The following is a 19,999-nucleotide window of genomic DNA, read 5'->3' as shown; positions in this document are numbered from 1 at the left end:
AGCAAGATACCCTCTCTACAAAAAAAAATTAAAAATAGTTGCATGAGGGAGGCTGAGCTGGGAGGACTGCTTGAGCCCAAAAGTTCGAGGTTATGGTGAGCCATGATTGTACCACTGCACTCTAGCCTAGGGGACAGAATGATATCTTGACTCAAAAAAATAAAAAATAAAAGCCAGACATATGACTAGACAAGTAGAGAAGCAGGCATTCCAGATATGCAGAGCCATGGGTACAAAGGCATATAACTAAGAATCAATACAATCTAGGAAGGACAGTGAGGACACTGACAAAGAGTATGAAAGTAGGAAGAAATAAGAAGAAGCACAGTGAGCTTAACTAGGGATGGCTCTATGCTTAGACAGGAGTCTTCTGAACGTGTAGTTTCTGATGCAGAATGAATCTTCCACACCAGCTGAAAGTTTTCCAACATACCTTACACTCGTAAGGTTTCTCGCCAGTGTGAACTCGTTTGTGTTGAACCAGTGTTATTTTTTGATTGAAAGCCTTCCCACACTCCTTACATTCAAAGGGCTTCTCCCCAGTGTGAATTCGCTGATGCTGTGTCAAGGCTGTGTTGGAGCTTAATCGTTTCCCACACTCTTTACACTCATAGGGCTTCTCTCCAGTATGCATTCGTTGATGGACAGTGAAGCTTGAGCTACAACTGAAAGTTTTCCAACATTCATTACATTCATAGAGTTTCTCCCCAGTGTGGAACCTCTGGTGCTGAAGGAAGACTGAGCTGCTGCTGAAGGTCTTGCCACACTCCTTACATTCATAGGGCTTTTCTCCAGTGTGAATTCTCTCATGCTGAACCAAGGCTGTGTCTGAACTTAAACCTTTCCCACATTCTTTACATTTAAATGGTTTTTTTCCAGTGTGAATTATCTGATGCCGAATAAGTAATGAGTTATATCTGAACTCTTTTCCACATTCTTTGCATTCAAATGGCTTTTCACCAGTGTGACATTTCTTATGTCGGTGGAAGTCTGCCATTCGGCTGAAACACCTGTCACATTTTTCGCATTCATAAGATAGCTGACTACTGGGAACTGTCTGATTCATAGCGAGTTGTGTTCTGGCACTCACATTTTTTTCTAATTTCTTATACTTCTCTCCACTTTCGACAGCACAGGCCTCAAGGTGCCTGATTGACCCATCTGAGAAATCTCTCCTCTTTGATTTTGTCTTAACTATCCAATGACCTTTGAATGGTTCTAGGCTGCTCCCAAATTCAAGGTGCTGGGGAATATTTCCTGCCAGCCCTCCAGATGTCAGCCTGAGGGCCTCTGTCTTCTTTAGAGTAAATTCTTCCTTCTCAGTTCTGGTCTCATCCCCTGATATCACAAAAAGAAAACACAAGTGTCAGCTCCTGATATCACAAGAAAATATCTATGTTGAAGGGGAAACAGGATCGAGCAGTTCTAAGTTGCCCTAAGTGTATGGATATTTTCTAGCATGTTCACAGAATGGCTATTTAAGATCACGACACGCCAGAGTCCCACAAGTAGCATGAAGACTTGATGACAGGGAGGCAAGCTAGGCCAAGAGGCATTCCCATAACCATTATGAAAACTAGAAAACAACAAAGACTGCTAACTAGGAAATAAAGACCAAGAGAAAAGTGAATGGGGTGGATAAAGGTACAGAGAAGTGATGGACAGAGACCCTTACGAGAGAGGAAGACCACTGCAATTAAAGAAGGGCCAGGTTGAGAAGCTCAGGCTCTACAAAGTGTCCCTCAGACCAAAATTCCTTAAGAGTTGCTTTTTTAAAAAACATTCATGTCATAATCTATGAAAAGAGAGCTGAGTTCTATGATCAAATTGGCTCTCTCAAAGCAACAGGCTCCTATGTAGTGGCTGAGTGAACTGTGCCCGGCAAACACTGCAGCATCCAGAAGGCTACAGCATCCAGGAAGCCTTGGAGACTTACCTGTAAAATAAAAGAGCATTGGTAATGTGGAGAACCCTTCCAAGAATGGACGTCAGTCCCAAAGAACACCAGGTAACAATTCTTGCCATTTTTCCTCAAAGGTCATAATAGGATGTACATTTGTTTAATATAATAGTTTGAAATATGAAATACTAAACTAACATAGCAATAAGGGAAAACCAAAGGCTATTTTCCCTTAACTATTGAGGCCTTTTAGAGATGAATAAAATCTTTAGCACTGGGCCAGGGCAAAACCTCATGTGTTCACAAGCTTGTTCAGAATACATTTTTAACCAGATAGTCTGAAGTCCTGAGGTCATACTCAGAAAGACACAACTTTAACACAAGACTGGGAGGTGCATCAGTAATGGCATTAGAGAAGGGGTGAAACAGAATAAGAAAGGCAAGAAAATACACTGGGTTATTACTTTGTATTCTCTTATCAATAGCTGTCAAAGTGAGGAAACTATTCAATTTTAACTTATAATACATTTTGCTTCAAAAGTGTACCTGTTAAAAAGAAATATTTTGGGGGCTGGGTATCGTGGCTCGTGCCTGTAATCTCAGTACTTTGAGAGGCTAAGGCGAGAGGATTGCTTGACCCTAGGTGTTTAACACCAGCCTGGGCAACATAGCGAGACCTTGTTTCTTTAAAAAAAAGAAGAAAGAAAAGAATGAAAAAGGAAGTTGTTTTTTTTTTTTTAGGTATCTGGGGGGAAAGATGAAACAAGAATGGCAGGATACTTATGACTATTGAGGCTAGGTGAGGGATATGTAGAGTGCATCATGCTGGTGTTTGCATATGTTTAAAATTCCCATTATAAAAATGAAATTTGTATTACTTGTTAAGTCAGTGCTTATGAAGTTATAATTCAATTTTCCACAGAAATAACATAGCCTACTAAATACAGGTGGCCAGACAGGCTGCCAGAAAACTATTCTTTTCAAAAGGTAGCTGACACCCTCATGTTTGTAAAAAAAAAAAAAACACTGGTAGAAAAATAAAATGTTTCCATGTGACAGAGAAGAAAGAGGCTGGTTTAATTGCTGCTCAATCTCCCTTGGCAGGTTGTGAGGAAGAGAGGCAAAGATGAACATGCAAAGAAATTCACAGTCATGCCTGTCTTGGAAGAGACTGCCCCTCCTCATTTGAGATAGACTTCCACCATGAACCATCAGAAAAGCACATGTAATGATTACCATCAGAAAAGCACATGTAATGATTCTATAGAAATAAAAAACAGTCTCCCAAGAGAAGAAACACTTCTTACACATTGAAATGTGAAAACAAGAAAACAGGCCAAGCAAAAAAAAAAGACAACTGGGAGATTCTCATGCTCACCTGGACAGACACCTCTGAGGGCCTGCCTATACACAGGTTTCCAGGGATCGAGACTCCTTGGCAGTTCCCCTTGTTCCAGCTGGGAGATGAGAACAGGTCTGGTGAACAGAAAAGCTGCCCAGGGAAAAGGAAACCAGAACAAAAAGGTAAAGGGAATCATGAAGCAGGATCCCCTTTCAGCTCCCTTTATCTTTCTCTACTGAGCCAAGAAGAGAGAAACTAAGTGAAGTCAGAAAGAAACTTAACAGTCTGTGCTGTTGGAAGACAGAAATTTCCCACAAAGGGGGGCAAAGTTCCAGAATAATCCCACACTCACATGAGAGAGTCCCAAGTCTAATTCAGCAAACCTGGAAGACAGAGACACAAGGGGCTTTGCTGTGCTCCCCAGAGCTCCTCATTTCCCTCCATGTTTGGGATACAGTACCTCCTAGTATTAGAAGAACAGCTGATTTTAAAAACCTGGGAACTCAGGGCTCTTCCCACCCAGTAACCTCTGGGGAGTTTAGCCTTCAGGGCAACTGCCCCTGGGGGTTATTAATCCTCGAGAGTTATCAAAGACTCCACAAAGTTCTACAGAAGAAAGAGGTCAGAGAGTGAAAAGAGCAGAGGCTGTCAACAACAGCAAGGAAAAGGGCTGTCTTACCCAGGGAAACCACATTTGCATAATTCTCCAGCATCACCTCCCTGTACAGGGCCCTCTGCACATGATCCAGGCTGGTCCATTCTTTCTGAGTGAAGTACACAGCCACATCCTCAAAGGTCACTGGCTCCTAGAACAACAGGTCCTGCTCAAGCCCTGTGTGAGGGCAGAGGACACCTAAGTAGCATGGCAGAGAACTACTGAGTCTAGTGGCATTGCCAAGGACAGCTATCCAGTGCCCCACCAGGTCAGCCCTCAGCCAGTACTGCCCTCACCAATAGGGGAGCCCAAAAGTCACTGCACCCCTTTAAGGTCATCCCCAGCAAAATCCTCTACCTTTACCTGCTGAACTCTGTGTCAACTCCTTTGTGCCCCATTCTGTCTGCCTGTCTGTCCCTCTGGGCTCCTTCCCTCAATGTGGGTTTTGTGTACACGTGCACGGGGTACATCTGTACAAACACAGCCAATAGCACTTTTGTATTGATTTCCACTCGCTCCTTAACTTTACTAAAGTGACACTAACACAGTGACCTAAAAGAAGAAGAGTCGACACAGACTAGAGGTATAAACTGAATTTTAGAAGGCAGAACAAGAATGAATGGTAACTAGATTAGAAAAGCAGACAAGATGAAACTTAATTCTGGCAGAAGAGCAGGCAAACAAAAAGGAGGCCAATTCAAACCACAGAACCAAAGATGAGTTCAGGATTTTTTAAGCGTGCATGACTTTTTAAAAAAATGCATTTATTTATTTTATTTTAATAGCTGGGGGAGTACCCATAGTTTTTATCTATACCCACCAACCCCATCTACGTACATTGTACCAGACAGGTGAGTTTTTGACCTTCCACCCCTTCCTCCTTCCATCTTCGTGCACTGCTTTTTATAAACTTGGTGACATACTCTATCTGTTTAAAAGCAACATGGAGGAGGGAGGACCAACAAAGAACTTGGACAGCAAATGAAAAATACCTAGAAAGGTGCATAACTGAGAAGTCTCTGAAAAATGAGAATACAAAACAGATCACAAACGCTTTCAGAAAAAGGAAAACAACACACATGAAAGACTGTGAAGCTGAGATGGCAACAAACTAAACAGCAAAGGTTAAAGTTTTTTAAAATGCTGAGGGAGAACTTCCAGTTTGCAAGATATCCAGCAATGGAGGACAACAATCCCTGAATAATGGAAAACAAAGAGGTGAGTCCTGTGATTTCCTAACCTATTGCCTTGAATTTCCAGGATGTAACACACGACGAGAGAACTGAGGCAGACCCTGGCAGTCTCCCTGGTAGAGTCTGAAGAGATCAAGGCAGCTGGAGTTTATAGGACAGAATGCCAGAGAAGAGAGCTACATGGGGAAAGAAGCCCAGTTGTCTGCAGATAGTTACTTTAGAGTATTCAACAGAATATTAATCAGCACGCAGGTGTGCGAAAACTACCCAAGGCCAGAGAAAGGATCATTTGAGAAGACTGAAGGGAGCAATGCCTGGTATTCACACAGGCTGGAAACAGTGCCTTTTTCCACTAATCACAATGAAAAAACTCAGAATTCATGGTACATTAGATAAAGGATCCAGGGAAATCTTGCCTCAGTAATAAAGAGTAAGTATTCCAAAGTACAGCACTACTCAAGATTCTACTAACAAATCAAAAAATCAAAACTAGGAAATTGGTGCCTGGTAACTAAACTTTATTCCAGAAAACACTCAATATTTATGGGAATATAAAAATATCTAGGTAAAATTTACAATAGCTGGTATTCAAAGATTACCAAGCATTCAAAAAGGTATTACTCATACTAAGAAGATTAAACAATCAATAAAATCAGCCCAGAACTGACAGTTGTTAGAATCAGTAGAGAAGAACATTAGTTTTAATATTTTCCCAAATATTAGACAGACTCTACATTCCTGGGATAAAACAGACTTGGTCATGAAGTATTCTTTTACTATATGTTGAATTTCATTTGTTAAAATTTTGTTTAGAATTTTTGCATCTATGTTTATAAGAGGTATCGATCTGCAGTTTTCCTTTTTTGTAATATCTTTGCCCCACAGAATGAGAAGTATACCCTCCTCTTTAATCTTTTGAAAAAATTTGTGTGGAATTTCTTTCTTTTTTAGTCTAAGTCTCCCTGTCACTCAGGCTGGAGTGCAGTGGCACACTCATGGCCACTGCAGCTTCGACCTACTGGGCTCAGGCAATCCTTCTGCCTGAGTCCTCCAAGTGGCCGTAACTACAGTCATGCGCTACCACACCTGCCTACTTTTTTAAAAATACACATGACTATTTTTATTATTAATGTATTCCACATGTTCAAAGTTAAGTAGAGACAAGAACATTTTTTTTTTTTTAGTTGAAGTCTCACTCTGTCAGTCAGGCTGGAGTACAGTGGCACACTCAAAGCCACCACAGCCTTGACCTGCTGGGCTCAGACGATCTTTCCACCTCAGCCTTCCAAGTAGCTGGAACCACAGGCACATGCCATGACGCCCGGCTAATTTTTTGATTTATTGTAGAGATGCAATCTCGCCAAGTTGCCCAGGTTGGTCTTGAACCTGTGGGCTCAGGCAGTCCTCTCATCTTGGCCTCCCAAAGTGCTGATATTATAGGCGTGAGCTACCACGCCCAGCCGAAATTTTTTTAAATTATTATATAAAAATCTACAAAAAATAACTGACTAAAAACAATGTAATGTGGGATTCATAAGATGTATAAAAGTAAAATGCATGTCAGTAATATAAAGACCTTGAAAGGAAGAAACAGAAGTATACTATCTTAAGGTTTCATACTATTTGTGAAGTAGTATATTATTTGATGTTAGAATGTGATAAGTTAAAGATGTCTACTACAAAGCCCAAAGCAACCTCTACAATGTTAAGACAAAGAGGTATATTTTACATACAGTCAACAAGGAGAAAAAATAGATTCACAAAATAAACCACTAGTCCTAGGAAAAAATGGAGAAAGAGGAAAAAAGGGAACAAAGAGCAGATGAGACAATTAGAAAACAGGAAGATGAAAGACTCAAATCTAGCCACACCACTAATAACATCAAATGTAAATAATCTAAACATCCCAAAAGGCAAACATTATCAGATTGGATTTTTTTTTAAAGTGAGAACCTACTATATGCTGCCTTCAAGAAATGTACATTAAACACAAAAACAGGAATAAATTTAACACATAAAGACAGAAAAAGATCTACCATGCCAGCATTAGGCAAAAGAAAGCTAGAATGACAAAAATAATATAAGACAAGGTAGATTCCTAGGCAAAGAATATTAAGAGAGAAAGGTCATTTGTAACTATAAAGGGATCAGTTCACTATGTGGACATAACAATCCTACATGTATATGTACTTAATAACAGAAATTCAAAATACGTGAAGCAAAAACTGATAAAACTATCAAGAGAAATAGGCAAATCCATAATTATAGTTGGAAATTTCAATACCCTCTCTCAACAAGGATGTAGCAGGCATCAACAATACCATCAACCATCTTGACCTAATGAACATTTACAGAACACTTTACCCTATCACAGCGGAATAGACAATCTTCTCAGGTGAATAAGGAACAATTACAAAAATAGACCATATTTTGGACCATAAAAGAAGTCTTAATAAAATCAAAATGAGGCTGGGCATGTTGGCTCAGGTCTGTAATCCCAGCACTGAGAGGTTACGGTTAGAGGACTGACTGAGCCCAGGGGTTTGAGACCAGCCTGGATAACTTGGCAAGAACTCATCTCTACAATAAATCAAAAAATTAGTCGGGTGTGGTGACACGTGCCTGTGGTTCCAGCTGCTTGGAAGGCTGAGGCAGAAGGATCACCTGAGCCCAGTAGGTTGAAGCCACTGCATTGTAGCCTGAGTGACAGTGAGACTCTGACTAAAAAAAAAAAAAAAATGAAATAAATTCTGCACAAATTCTTTCAAAAGATTAAAGAGGAGGGAATACTTCTCATCCTGTGGGGCAAAGACATTGCAAAAAAGGAAAACTGCAGATCAATATCTCTTATAAACATAGATGCAAAAATTCTAAACAAAATTTTAACAAATGAAATTCAACATATAGTAAAAGAAGAATACCTCATGACCAAGTCTGTTTTATCTCAGGAATGCAGAGTCTGTCTAATACTTGGGGGGAAAATTAATTCACCACATTAACCTAAAAAAGAAAATTATCTAAATAGACATAAAAGCATTTGTCAAAATACAATATCCACTCTTTTTTTTTGAGTTGGAGTCTCACTCCATCACCCAGGCTGGAGTGCAGTGAGTGGCACACTCACTGCCACCCCAGTGGCGACCTGCTGGGCTCAGGCAATCCTTCCACCTAAGACTTCCAGATAGACGGAACTACAGTCATGCACAACCACGCCCACCTATTTCTAAAATTTTATTGTAGAGACTAGGTCTTGCCAAGTTGCCCGGGCTGGTCTCGAACTCAGGCAATCTACTCGTCGGTCTCCCAAAGTGCTGGGATTAGAGGTTGAACCACCGAGCCCGGTCCAATATACACTCTTTGGGGGAGGGGGGGAGGGAACTTCGCAAACTAGGAATAGTAGGGAACAGGCTCCACCAGTTAAAGACCTTTCATCAAAAAACAAAACAGAAAACCCTACAGTGAACATCAGACTTAAGAGTGAAAGACTGTTTTCGCTCTAAAATTATAAATAAAACAATATCTGATCTCACGAATTCTATTCAACATTGAAATGAAGGTCCTAGCCAGTCCAATGAGGCAAGAAAAACAATAAAGGTATACAGACTAGACAGAAAGAAGTAAATCTGTCTATACTCATAGATGACCTATGTTGAAAATTCAATGGAATTTACAAGTTACTAGAACTGCTTTATCCAAGTAAGGATTTCTCCAAGCTCGTAGATAGGAGTGAAAAGAGTATGCAGTGTCGCAGGTGTCCACATTTCAGAATTTTTTTAGCTGGCTCCAATTACCAAATCTATTCCGGTCAATCCCCCCACGCTCACTACTTTTCTCCATCCCAATCATGTCTTAGTTTGGGCATTCTCTCCCCTCCACCCCCTCAAAGTGACAGAGGCACAATGAGAGTCACAAGCCCAGACAACTCAGAACCTGAATGCGGAGGTGACACCTGCTCTCTCTTGACATCAAAGATGGGAGGGTCGGAAAGAGGGAACACGGAGGCTGAGAGGATACGGGCTCACCTGGCGCCAAGAGGTCTGGACATAGCTGGCGGCCCCGCTTTACCCTCTCCTCGGGGTTGGAAGTGAGACTGGCGAAAAAATAAAGACGCACAGGCGATAATGGTGCCAGGGCACCCCACTACATAGCTAGAGCCCTCAAATGCCCTTGTTCGGCCTGGGCCCTTCTCCGTCCCACTGCTCCCTCACTCCCAAAGCACAGGAGTTGGAGAACCAGGTAGCTAGAACACGCCCCGGGGTAGCGAATCGACTACCCACTGAGCCGCTTCTGCGGGACCGCTAACTCCGCGGGCGCAGGCGCAGAAACAGCATGGAAACACCACCTGCTCCTCTCTCGGGACGGCATGGACAGCCTCAGCCAGAAGTGCGCTTACCATTCCCTTCCTTTCTAGGAACCTGAAAAGTTGCCCATCTCTGTGGTTTCCTACCCCAGCCGTTACGCCAGGGTCCCTACTACCAGAGACAATAACGGGCCTGAGTGGCCGTTTCAGGCCAGGATCCTGCAGGGCCCAATCCCGGTAGCTCCTTGGGGGATGCCGTCCAGCCAGCTCAGGCTACAGAATGTTTCCAATCCTAGGTATAACCCAGGGATTCTGTCCTTCCAGGTATTGAGGTGTCCACTGCTCTACAATGTGCCAAAGCTGCCTGGGTTCTGTGGCTGCGCTGCAGTGGAAGAATGGGCCTGGGAAAAGTAGGGCTCACCACTAAACGGCAGAATGTGTATTGACTACTTAGTTCACAAACCTAGCTGCACCACTTATTAATTATGTAGCCTGATGCAAGTTTCTTTGCCTCTGTTTTCTTGTCTGTTAAATAGGTATGATGTTAGTGCCAACCTCAAAAGGCTGCTCAGGGTTAACTCATTAAATTAGTTAATTAATTGGCAAAATATTTACAATAGTGCCTGGCACATAGTAAGTACTGATGAGTTTTTTTCTAAATTGTGTTATTTGCTTTTGAAAACACAAAATAGGTGCTGCTGGGGCTCCAATATGGAATATGGTTTAGGGAAAGAGCTACTAACATTTTTCCTGTGAGTCCTTTCCTTATACCCAGATGTGTGTCCAGGACCAACCTGGAGACAGACTTCAGTATTCATCCCAGCAGCCTCTCCGGGGAATACTGGGGCTTTGGGATGAATACTCTCCAGGCTCTTCCTCAGCCAGTTCTCAAAGCCACCCCATCCTCAAAGACTTGCCAGGGCATCCCACTAAATAGCTAAACCTGTCAATGGGAAATTAGCATGATTTATGTTTCACATTTGCAATCCAAGCAAATATCTTCACCCTGACCCAAGAAGTGTTGAAGGTTGCAAACCTGGGAAGATTTCATTTTACCTTGACAGCTCTACTTCTGAGAGTAGCTCCAGAGACATGGTCTCTACTTACCACACACTGCTTTGTTCCCTTCTCTCCACAAGTAGGAAGAGTAATCCTGAACATCTGGATATATTGATCTATCATTAAAGGCTCACTTTTTAGAGTTGCTTATTCTTTTTGCAGGAATTAGACTTATCTACTAGCTGCAACCCTGTCCTGCCATGGAGAGTACATGACAAATCTGCTGCTGCACAATAAATTAATACTTTGTGGCGAAAACAATGAACACCTTTATCTCTGTTTCTGTGGATCAAGAATTCAGGAGTGGCTTGGCTGGATGGTGTTGACTGAAGGTCTCTCCTGAGGTTGCAGTCAGGTGTCATGTGGGGCTGAAGTCAGCTGAAGGTTGACTAAGATTGGAGGGGCGGGCTTGATGGCTCAGCCTGTAATCCCGTACCTTGGGAGGCCGAGGTGAGTGAATTGCCTGAGCCCGCAGGTTCGAGACCAGCCTGGGCAACTTGGCGAGACCTCATCTCTACAATAAATCAAAAAATGAGCCAGGCATGGTAGCACGCACCTGTAGTTCCAGCTACTTGGAAGGCTGAGGCAGAAGGATCGCCAGAGCCCAGCAGGTCAAGGCTGCTGTGCCCGGGAGTGGCCACTGCATTCCAGTCTGGGCGACAGAGTGAGACTCCAACTCAAAAAAAAAAAAAGATTGGAGGATCCACCTTCAAGGTAGTTTGCTCCCATGGCTGCAAGTTGGTGCTGGCTGCTAGTGGGAAGCCTCAGTTCCTTCCCATGTGACTGTTTTTATAACATGCATGTGGCTTCCCCTCAAAGAGAGTAATCCAAGAGGCCATGCCTCTTCGTTTTGGAAGTTACACACCATTATTTCTTCAATACATTCTCATTAGAGACTAGTCATGATTCAGTGTGGGATGAAATACACAAAGATTTGAATGTCAGGATCTGAAGATCATTGGGAGCTGCTGTGGATGTCACCTAATATAGAGATTTTACCTATCACAGAGACAATTCATGTTATAAAATCTACAATATTTTCACTGTGGAGGTTTATGCAAAGCAATTGTTTTAAATAGATTAATTAGATGTCCAGGAACAATAGCATGAAAAGGACATATATTTGCATACTGCCCCTTCTCTAAACCTATCAAAATGAACCATGACTGAGCAAACATGGGGGTACACATAAACATACATATACACCACAAACTCTAGAGAGTATCAGTCAGTAGAACAAATTCATAAATTGGTCTTAATCAAAATTAAGGCTGGGTGGTGGCTCATGCCTATAACATCAGCACTTTGGAAGGCCGAGGCAAGAAGATTGTTTGAGCCCAGAAGTTCAAGGCCAGCCTAGGTAACACAGCAAGACCTTATCTCTACAAAAAAAATAAAAATAAAAAAATAGCCGGGCATGGTGGCTGTAGCCACAGCTACTCGGGAGGCTGAAGTGGAAAGATCACCTGAGACCAGGACATCAAGGCTGCAGTGAGCCATTATTGTGTCACTGCCCTCCAGCCTGAGCAACAGAGTGAGACACTGATTCAAAAAAAAAAAAGTTTCCTAGATATATCAGTCAAGGAACAAAGGTCCTTCACTGCTGAAGGGGAGAAGTGTGAGAAATTAGGAAAAATCAGTGATAGCATGCATCTTTTTGCAAATTTGAGAATTCATATAGAACAAACATCTAAGGAAGATGGTAAATATGGCAGATGTTTCGATATAAGGTCAATCCTTTATCAACATCAGAGGAGTCACACTAGATGGAAGCTATATTTTTAAAGAATGTGGACAAGACTTTAGATATAACAAAACTTTCACAGTACGAGAAAATCCACAAAACACATGTCTATGCCCTTCCTTGCATACATAATTTTGTGGTGCAAACATAACAGTACACAAATCATTTTCTTAGTATTGCCTTTCCACTTAACTTTTTCAGTACCTTTGCATGTTACTATACTGTTCTAAAGCAGTAATTCTGAAAAGGGTCAGAGTTGCTAGGCACTAGGCAGAAAATAGGGTTAATCCATGAGATCTTAACATCAGGTGAGAAAAAATGTTTTAGTCTGTATTCTGTTGTTATAAGACTGGGTAATTACTAAGGAAAATAAGTGTATTTATCTCACAGTTCTGGAGGCTAGGATACAAGGTACAGGGGCTGCATCTGGTGAAGGCCTTCTTGCTATGTCATGTGGAGGAGGGCATCACATGGCGAGAGGGCAAGAGCATGCATGTCAGCACAAGCCTCTCTTCCTATTATTATAAAACTACCAGTCTCATCACAGGGACCCCACCCTGATGATCTTATTTAATTGTAATTAACTCTTAAAGGCCACACCTCTTAATGCTGTTACAATGGGGATTAAGTTTCAACATGACTTTTGATAGGGATAGTCAAACAATAGCATTCTGCCCTTCTCATGTTCTTCTTACATATAAAATACAACCATTCCATCCAACAGCCCAAAAGTCTTTTAACTCCTTTCAGCATTAACTCAAATTTCCAAAGTCAAGAGTCTCATCTGTATCAGATTTGGGTGAGACTCAATGGACAATTCATCCAGAGGTTAATTCCTTCTGGCTTAATCTGTGAAATCAAAGCCAGTTATCTACTTCCAAAATACAATGGTGAAAAAAGCATGATAGACATTCCCAATCCAATAGGGGGAAAGAGACAAGAAAAAGGGGTAACTAGTCCCAAATGAGTATAAACCGAACAGGGAAAACTCCATTCAACCTCTAAAACTTCAGAATGCTCCTTTACTTCATGTGCCATATTCTGGATACACCAGGGGTTCTGGGTCTTTAATAACTTGAGCAACTCCACCGTTATGGTTTTGCTAGACTCAGTTCACACTTGAGCTCTTTCAGGTTGGAGTCTCATGACTATAGTTCTCCCAGATTGGTGCTGCACACTGGTAGCTCTATTGCTCTGGAGTCTTGGTGATAGTCTCACCCCTGCATCTCCACTAGGCATTCTGCCCTTCACATTTCTGCTCAGCACTGCCCTCATATGGGCTCTCTATAGTGGCTCCACACCTGTAACAATTCTCTTCCCTCAGGCTGTCTGACACATCATTTAAAATCTAGGTGGAGGCTGCGGTGCCTCCATAGTTCTCTACCAGCAGGATTAGCACCACATGGGCACCACCAAGGCGTGCCTCTTCCAGAGTGGCAGGTCAAGTTGTGCCTGGTTTGAGCCACAGCTGGGGCAGCAGAGCAGCACTGCACCAAAAGGCAAGAAGCAGAGACCCTAGATGGAACATGGCAGCGGGCAGGGAGGGAGCTCCGGGCCTATTCCCTGAAATCTTTCTATCCACCTAGAGCTATGGGCCTATGATGGGAGGAGCAGCCTTGAAGACCTCTGAAATGCCTTCAAACTTTTTTCTCCCACTGTGTTGATGAATAGCCTCTGGCTATTCTATTCATACTCACTAAACATGAGTCTTGGTGGAGACATTCAAACCACAGAAATCAGCATGCTTAAAATACTTCTTGGTGTTACCAAAATAGTTCATGATAAAATCAACTGAAAAGTACCATGAACCACAATCACAGGGGGAACTGGAGTAGATGTGAGAACATATCCAAGTGCTTGTACAGTAACTCAGCAGAAACAGATTCACTTCTGAGGCAGGAGCTCCAGCAAGTCATGGTCAGGTTTCTCTTCGCTTTGTCTCTGGTGCTCACCAGTGTGATGCCAACAAGTTCACTCCATAAATAAGTTTAGAGATTATTACACTTAGGCACCCACCCTAAAATGCAGACGCTCAAGTGACTTTTTGTACCTACATACTTGAGTGGGCACTGAAACTGAACAAAGATATGACTAGGAATAAAAAAGAACCCAAAATGAAAAACCACATCCCCAACCATGCACGTTTAAAGACATAATTTTACATTATTGCTATCAATGCCAACTTATCACTTCACTTTCTTTTCACATAGTAACACAGGATTCTCATAATAGTCACTATCAAGGTCATAGAAAACCCTAAGGTTCAGATCACCTTCAGTGAGTCCTGTCACTGGCCTCCTTAAATCCTGAAAGCAATCACTGGATATTTTTTCTGATTACTTCCTCCTTCAGACTGCATTTCACCTATATCCCTAATTAAAATGGCCCATCTCATCATAATACCATAGCCTCTAAAACCCAACATATTCTGCAAACTCTTCCAACTTCAGTAGCCCCAGAAGGCTGTTGCAGACTAATAGCATATACCAAAACTGGCCACAATAAAGAACAAATACTGCTATTTCCTACCCAGGGAATAAAAGAGTAATCAAACATGGTATTTAAGTATCAGAACTTAAAATGAAGTTGGGAAGACAATCATGGCTTACACAAGACAAGACCAGAAGAATATCAATAAAGACATGATTGGGAGCCCAGTGGAAACCTTGATAACTTGAGGTATGATGGGAGTTGAGAACATGAGAGAGTTCACAGGGAATGAGACAGAGGATTCAGGCTATGAGGGGATGACTTCCCAGAAGAAGTAAGATCCTGAAAAAAATGTGCTATCTGGATAGGTGAAGAGCTGGCCATCTCAGATGAGGGAAGCAGCAGAGAGAGGCAGCACTGCATGTGGAGAAGACGATGGATGCCCTGGTGGGGCTAGAACAGAACATGCGACATGGGGAAGCCACAGGTGAGAGAACTGCAAAGGGGCAGTGGGGCTTAATTGTGGGTGATCCTGTAACTTTAACAAGTTTGTTCCTGGTATGCAGCTTCTGGTGCTGAATAAAACTTGCACTCCATTTGAAGGCTTTCCCACACTCCTTACACTCATAAGGTTTCTCCCCTGTGTGAACTTGCTGATGCTGAACCAGGGTGATCTTCTGATTGAACGCTTCCCACACTCCTGGCATTCGTAAGGTTTCTCTCCAGTGTGGATTCTCTGATGCATTATGAAGTGGGAGCTACAACTGAAAGTTTTCCAACATTCATTACATTTGTAGATTTTTTCCCCAGTGTGGAACCTCTGGTGCTGAAGAAATACTGCACTGTGGTGGAAGGCCTTGCCACACTCTTTACATTCATAAGGTTTCTCCCCAGTGTGGATTCTCTGATGCTGAATCAGGACTGAATTTGAACTGAAACTTTTCCCACACTCCTTACATTCATAGGGCTTCTCCCCAGTGTGAATTTGCTCGTGGATGATGCAGTCATAGCTACACCTGAATGCCTTCCCACATTCCTTACATTTAAAGGGCTTCTCCCCAGTGTGGATTCTCTGATGCCGGATCAGTTTAGAGTTGTAGCTGAAGGTTTTCCCACAGTCTGTACAATCATAGGGCCTCTCTCCACCATGAACTTTCTGATGCTGAAGAAGGTGGGAATTCTGACTAAAGGCTTGTCCACATGCCTTACATGAGTAAGGTTTCTCCCCAGTATGGATTTTCTGATGCCGTGACAGTTTTGAGTTATATCTGAAGGTTTTCCCACATTCTTTGCATTTGTAGGGCTTCTCATCAGTGTGAATTCTGTGATACTGGTGAAGGTCTAAATGTGGGTTGTAGTAACTGCCACACTCACCACATTTATAAAACACCTGTTCTTTAGGAAGATTCTGCTTTGTAATGAGATGGGTGTTCACACACTGGCTTTTTTCCAATTTCCTTGCTATCTCCCCACTTTCAACAGTAGAGGACTTATGATCCTGGACTGTCAAATGTGTGCCATCTCCTGTCTTTGAGTTTGTTTTCTTCCCTGTGTGATGGATCTGTGACTTCTCTAACCTGTCCTTGAAGTGTGGGTTCTGGAAAACATCCAGTAGCAGCCCCTCCACTCTCAGTCTGTGGGACTCTAATTCTTTAGACAGGTTCAGCTTTGGAGTTTGTTCCTCATTCTTAGTCTTGGTTTTACCACCTAGCATGATAAAAAGAAAATATAAGAGCCAGAAGAGAAAGGGATTAAGCAGTATCAGTTTTATCAACTTGCCTTAGACACAAGTATTTTTAGAGAGAGACAAAGCCACCTGATGGTGCCCCAAAAGGGAAGTAAAAACACTGGAGGTGAGGAAGGCAAGCAAGACCATAAGGATGAAAAACAGTGTGGATGACAGAAGCTGCTGATTGAGGCAAATGGATAAAGAAAAATGGGAACAGGATGAAGTTGCAGCAAGCGGAAGCAATGAAGAAGAGCAGAGGAAGCCAAAGGTCAGAAAAGAGATCACTAAACTAGAGAGAGAAAGCTGGGTAGACAGCTCTAGCACCACACAGTATCAGGGGGCTGGGAGATACTATCTATAACAGTGAATCCAAGGCCCATCAAGGAAATGGAACCTGTCAAAATACTTTAAAAGAGACATTCTCTATTATAAGCCTGGCTGGAGTGGAGAGTAGTTTGTAACACTACTTTTTACAAAGGGTTCATAAGAAGACCACAATTTAAAAAACAAACAAAAAAAGAAAACCACAATTTCAAAACTCAAGTGCTGTCCTCTGGGAGACTGGTCTGTGAAAGGAAAAAGGAAACCTTGGTCAAAAATCCTGCCTGGACTGGAGAAGGCAACTGGGAAAAGAGGATCATGCTGTTACTGGTGGCACTACAACATAGAAACCTTTTTTGCCTTGTCAAGCATCACAGGTCTGACAAATGAAACCTCCATCTCAGTGTTTCTCAAGTCTTGTTGACCATGACTCACACTTTAGATCCTAATCTAGTACAGATAGGCTTATACACACACAACTGAAAAAAGAATCAAAAGTTTTACAAAACAATATCCGTAATTAGGGTGACAAGTTCATGATAGACTTTATATTGTTTTGGTCTATCTTACTTACATCTAGTATAGTCTAGTCTAATTTTTAAATGCCAATCATTGATGAGTTGCAACACAGAGTTTAAAAATTATGGTTCTAGATTCTTAAGAACAATGGTCTTGAATTGTGACCCCTGATCCTGCATCATCTGGGAACGTGTTAGAAATGCAAATGCTCAGGCCCACCCCAGCTTACTGAATTAGAATCTCTGAAGGTGGTACCTAGCAATCTGTGTTTTAACAAACTCCACAGGTAGTTCTGATGCACATCAGAGTTTGAAACTTACTGATCTAGAAACTAACAAAGACAGAGTGAGACTGTTCCTTTAATTGTTTAAAGTTGCATTATTCCATAAGATGGCCCCTAGCCATATGTGGTTACTTAAATGTAAATCAATTAACATGAAATAAGATTAAAAATTCAGTTCCTCAGCAGCACTACCCACCTTCAAGTGCTCATGTGGCTAATGGCTACCATATTGTACAGCACAGCTGTCTAACATCTCCAACACTATAGAAAGTTCTATTGAATAAGGTTTAAGTCTTTGGCATGTCAAACAGATAACATGCAGCTGTAGCAAAGGAAACACTGATAACTGCAGGAAAGCTATTGGGAAAGGCTCTTCATCAAAATGACCTAAAGTGTCAAAGTCAACTTAAAGACATTAAGATAGAAGTGGGGGGAATTAGGAAAAAAAAATTAGTTTAGGGAGGCCCTGAATAGCATAAAGGATTGAGAGGGTATGAGAACATGGCAACTGAGTGAGAAAGGATATACACTAAATCTCTGAATGATTCTTTACCTCAATTCAGCATCTTTCAAAGATTGAAACCATTCATTCTCAATAAATAAATAGGCTTTCTTTCAAAAGCTAAGTCAAAATCAGCGTTTAGGAATTCAGAAAAATTCCATTCGCATGTATAACTTCATACACACACACGCATGCACACAATGTTCTTATAAAAACAAGTTTTTACTATATCTTGTTTATATTACTGAGTTTACCAAGAGAAGTCCAATTTCACTACAAGAGTATGAAATATTCTAGCTTTGCAAAGAAAAATAATAGTAAATAAAATGGTTACACTGGTCTTTTTTCAGTTGGAGCTGAAGCTCTAGTAAGCAACATTTGTTTGAATAAGAGTGAATACTGTTTTCATCCCCACAACAGCCATATAACAGGAAAAAATCTTTTTCACACTAAGTCATTAAAAGAAAGGAGGAGGCAGAGCTGGAAAGGAAGACAGCAGGTTCTCCTACTTACCTGTGCACATGGCTCTCGGGGCTGCTCCCACCACAGATGCCCAGGGATCCAGGTCCCATGGTGCTTCCCCTTGCTCCAGTTGGAATATTACATCTGGTTTGGGAAATGGAAATGCTGCCAGAGGAGAAATACAAGGAATAGGAAGCTTAGGAGAATCACCACTGTCCTCCAGCAGTCTGCCTTGCCAGGTGAAAAAGAAGCAGGCAACTTACTGAGGTCAATGAGGAGTGAATTTGGGAAATCTAAAAAAGAGCTCTAAGCTTACTCTGGCCTCTATCTGAGAGAACAGAAAACTTCTAATCACTGGAATTATATACATGAGGGTCCTTAGAGACTCTCACATATAGGAGATGGTGCCTAGAGAACTAGAAGACTGGAGGAATAAAGAGGCTGCAACAGAACCTTCTTAGATCTGTCTGTGCCCAGAAGAAAGCCCCTTGTAGTAGAGTCCCTTTCTAGGAATCATGGAAAAGTCCTATAAAAAAGCAAAGTGAACCCAGATCTTTTACCATCCAATTACTCCTAAAATTGGAAATTGGGGAGTAAATCAATTAACATAATTGATTTAATCAGTACATAGAGGATGGTGGTATTAGAGATGCCAGATCTACTAAGGAGGAATCTAGGAGACCCCAAGGGCAGAAATTGAGTTTCAGAGAGAAAAAAGTACTTACGCAAGGAAGCCACATTTGCATAATTCTCCAGCATCACCTCTCTGTACAGGGCCCTCTGTGTGGGGTCCAGGGTGGCCCATTCATTCTGAGTGAAGTACACAGCCACATCCTCAAAGGTCACTGGTTCTTGAAACAACAGATTCCTGCTCAAGTCCTGCATAAGAGCAGATGAAGGGGTCTGGATTCCAGGGAAGGGATACATCTATTGAACTCCATGGCGCTGAGCCCCATGGAAGGTTTGTACTGATGGGGAGAACCACACAGCACCTTAGTTGAGGTAGCCAGTACTCCCACTTTCCGTGTGCACACCATGGAGCCCTAATATATCATCTCAAGCACACAGTCTAACATCTGCCATTCACAGCCTGGAGATCATGTCAACCCATGTCTGGATCCATAAGCCAGAGCTATTTTTCTGGCATGTTTTCTAAATGGGCCACAGCAGGTTCCTGTCTTTCATCTGCCTCTACCTATCCTGAAGCACCCATTAGGGCTCTCCACTCAGCTTCTCTCTGGTCTTCCTACTCCACATCTACTATAGTCAGAGGCATAATTTCATGGGGATAAGGTTCCCTTCATTCTGGATATTTTTCCTGCTTTCTACCATCTAACCTTATCAGAAAGCTGTTTCATCCTTGAAGGCAATGTGCAGTGTCACTTCCTCCTCAACTAATACATTTGACTCCAGGACAGAATAACAGTCTCCCATCCTTGTGCAGAGATCTGCTCCTGATCACCTAAGCTCTGTCCAACCTGCAAACACTGTCCTCTCCATCATGCTCTTTTCTCTCCCCCCCCCCCCCCCCCCCCCCCCCCCCCCCCCCCCCCCCCCCCC

General features: G+C 42.2%; 2 protein-coding genes across 2 annotated transcripts in view; both read right to left on the bottom strand.

The window, feature by feature from the left end:
- Positions 1 to 290: 290 nt before the first annotated feature.
- On the bottom strand, positions 291 to 16,304 carry ZNF620 (zinc finger protein 620). Its single transcript, XM_021710383.1, has 2 exons — positions 16,201 to 16,304; positions 291 to 1,338 (listed from the first exon to the last, which is right to left on the bottom strand). The coding sequence occupies exons 1-2, from the start codon at positions 16,229 to 16,231 to the stop codon at positions 356 to 358; spliced, it is 1,014 nt and encodes a 337-aa protein (XP_021566058.1). The 5' UTR covers positions 16,232 to 16,304; the 3' UTR covers positions 291 to 355.
- Positions 14,903 to 19,999, bottom strand: part of ZNF619 (zinc finger protein 619) — an 8,355-nt gene continuing 3,258 nt past the window's right edge. The window contains 6 exon segments of the mRNA XM_008053874.1: positions 14,903 to 15,035; positions 15,037 to 15,101; positions 15,103 to 15,311; positions 15,314 to 16,330; positions 18,491 to 18,604; positions 19,165 to 19,318. Of these exon segments, the coding sequence (XP_008052065.1) occupies positions 14,903 to 15,035; positions 15,037 to 15,101; positions 15,103 to 15,311; positions 15,314 to 16,330; positions 18,491 to 18,604; positions 19,165 to 19,318 (1,692 nt within the window).

This window comes from Carlito syrichta, unplaced genomic scaffold, assembly GCF_000164805.1.
Source record: "Carlito syrichta isolate Samal-C Ts95f unplaced genomic scaffold, Tarsius_syrichta-2.0.1 Scaffold288790, whole genome shotgun sequence".
Taxonomy (NCBI): domain Eukaryota; kingdom Metazoa; phylum Chordata; class Mammalia; order Primates; family Tarsiidae; genus Carlito; species Carlito syrichta.
This window is presented reverse-complemented; position numbering and strand designations above follow the sequence as displayed.

Excerpts from the sequence above, each read along its gene's own strand:
- ZNF620 (XM_021710383.1), bottom strand. The coding sequence starts at position 16,231 with ATGTTTTCCAGAACCCACACTTCAAGGACAG. Across the intron at positions 1,339-16,200 it reads AACCCACACTTCAAGGACAG|GGGATGAGACCAGAACTGAG; the intron begins GTTAGAGAAGTC and ends TTGTGATATCAG.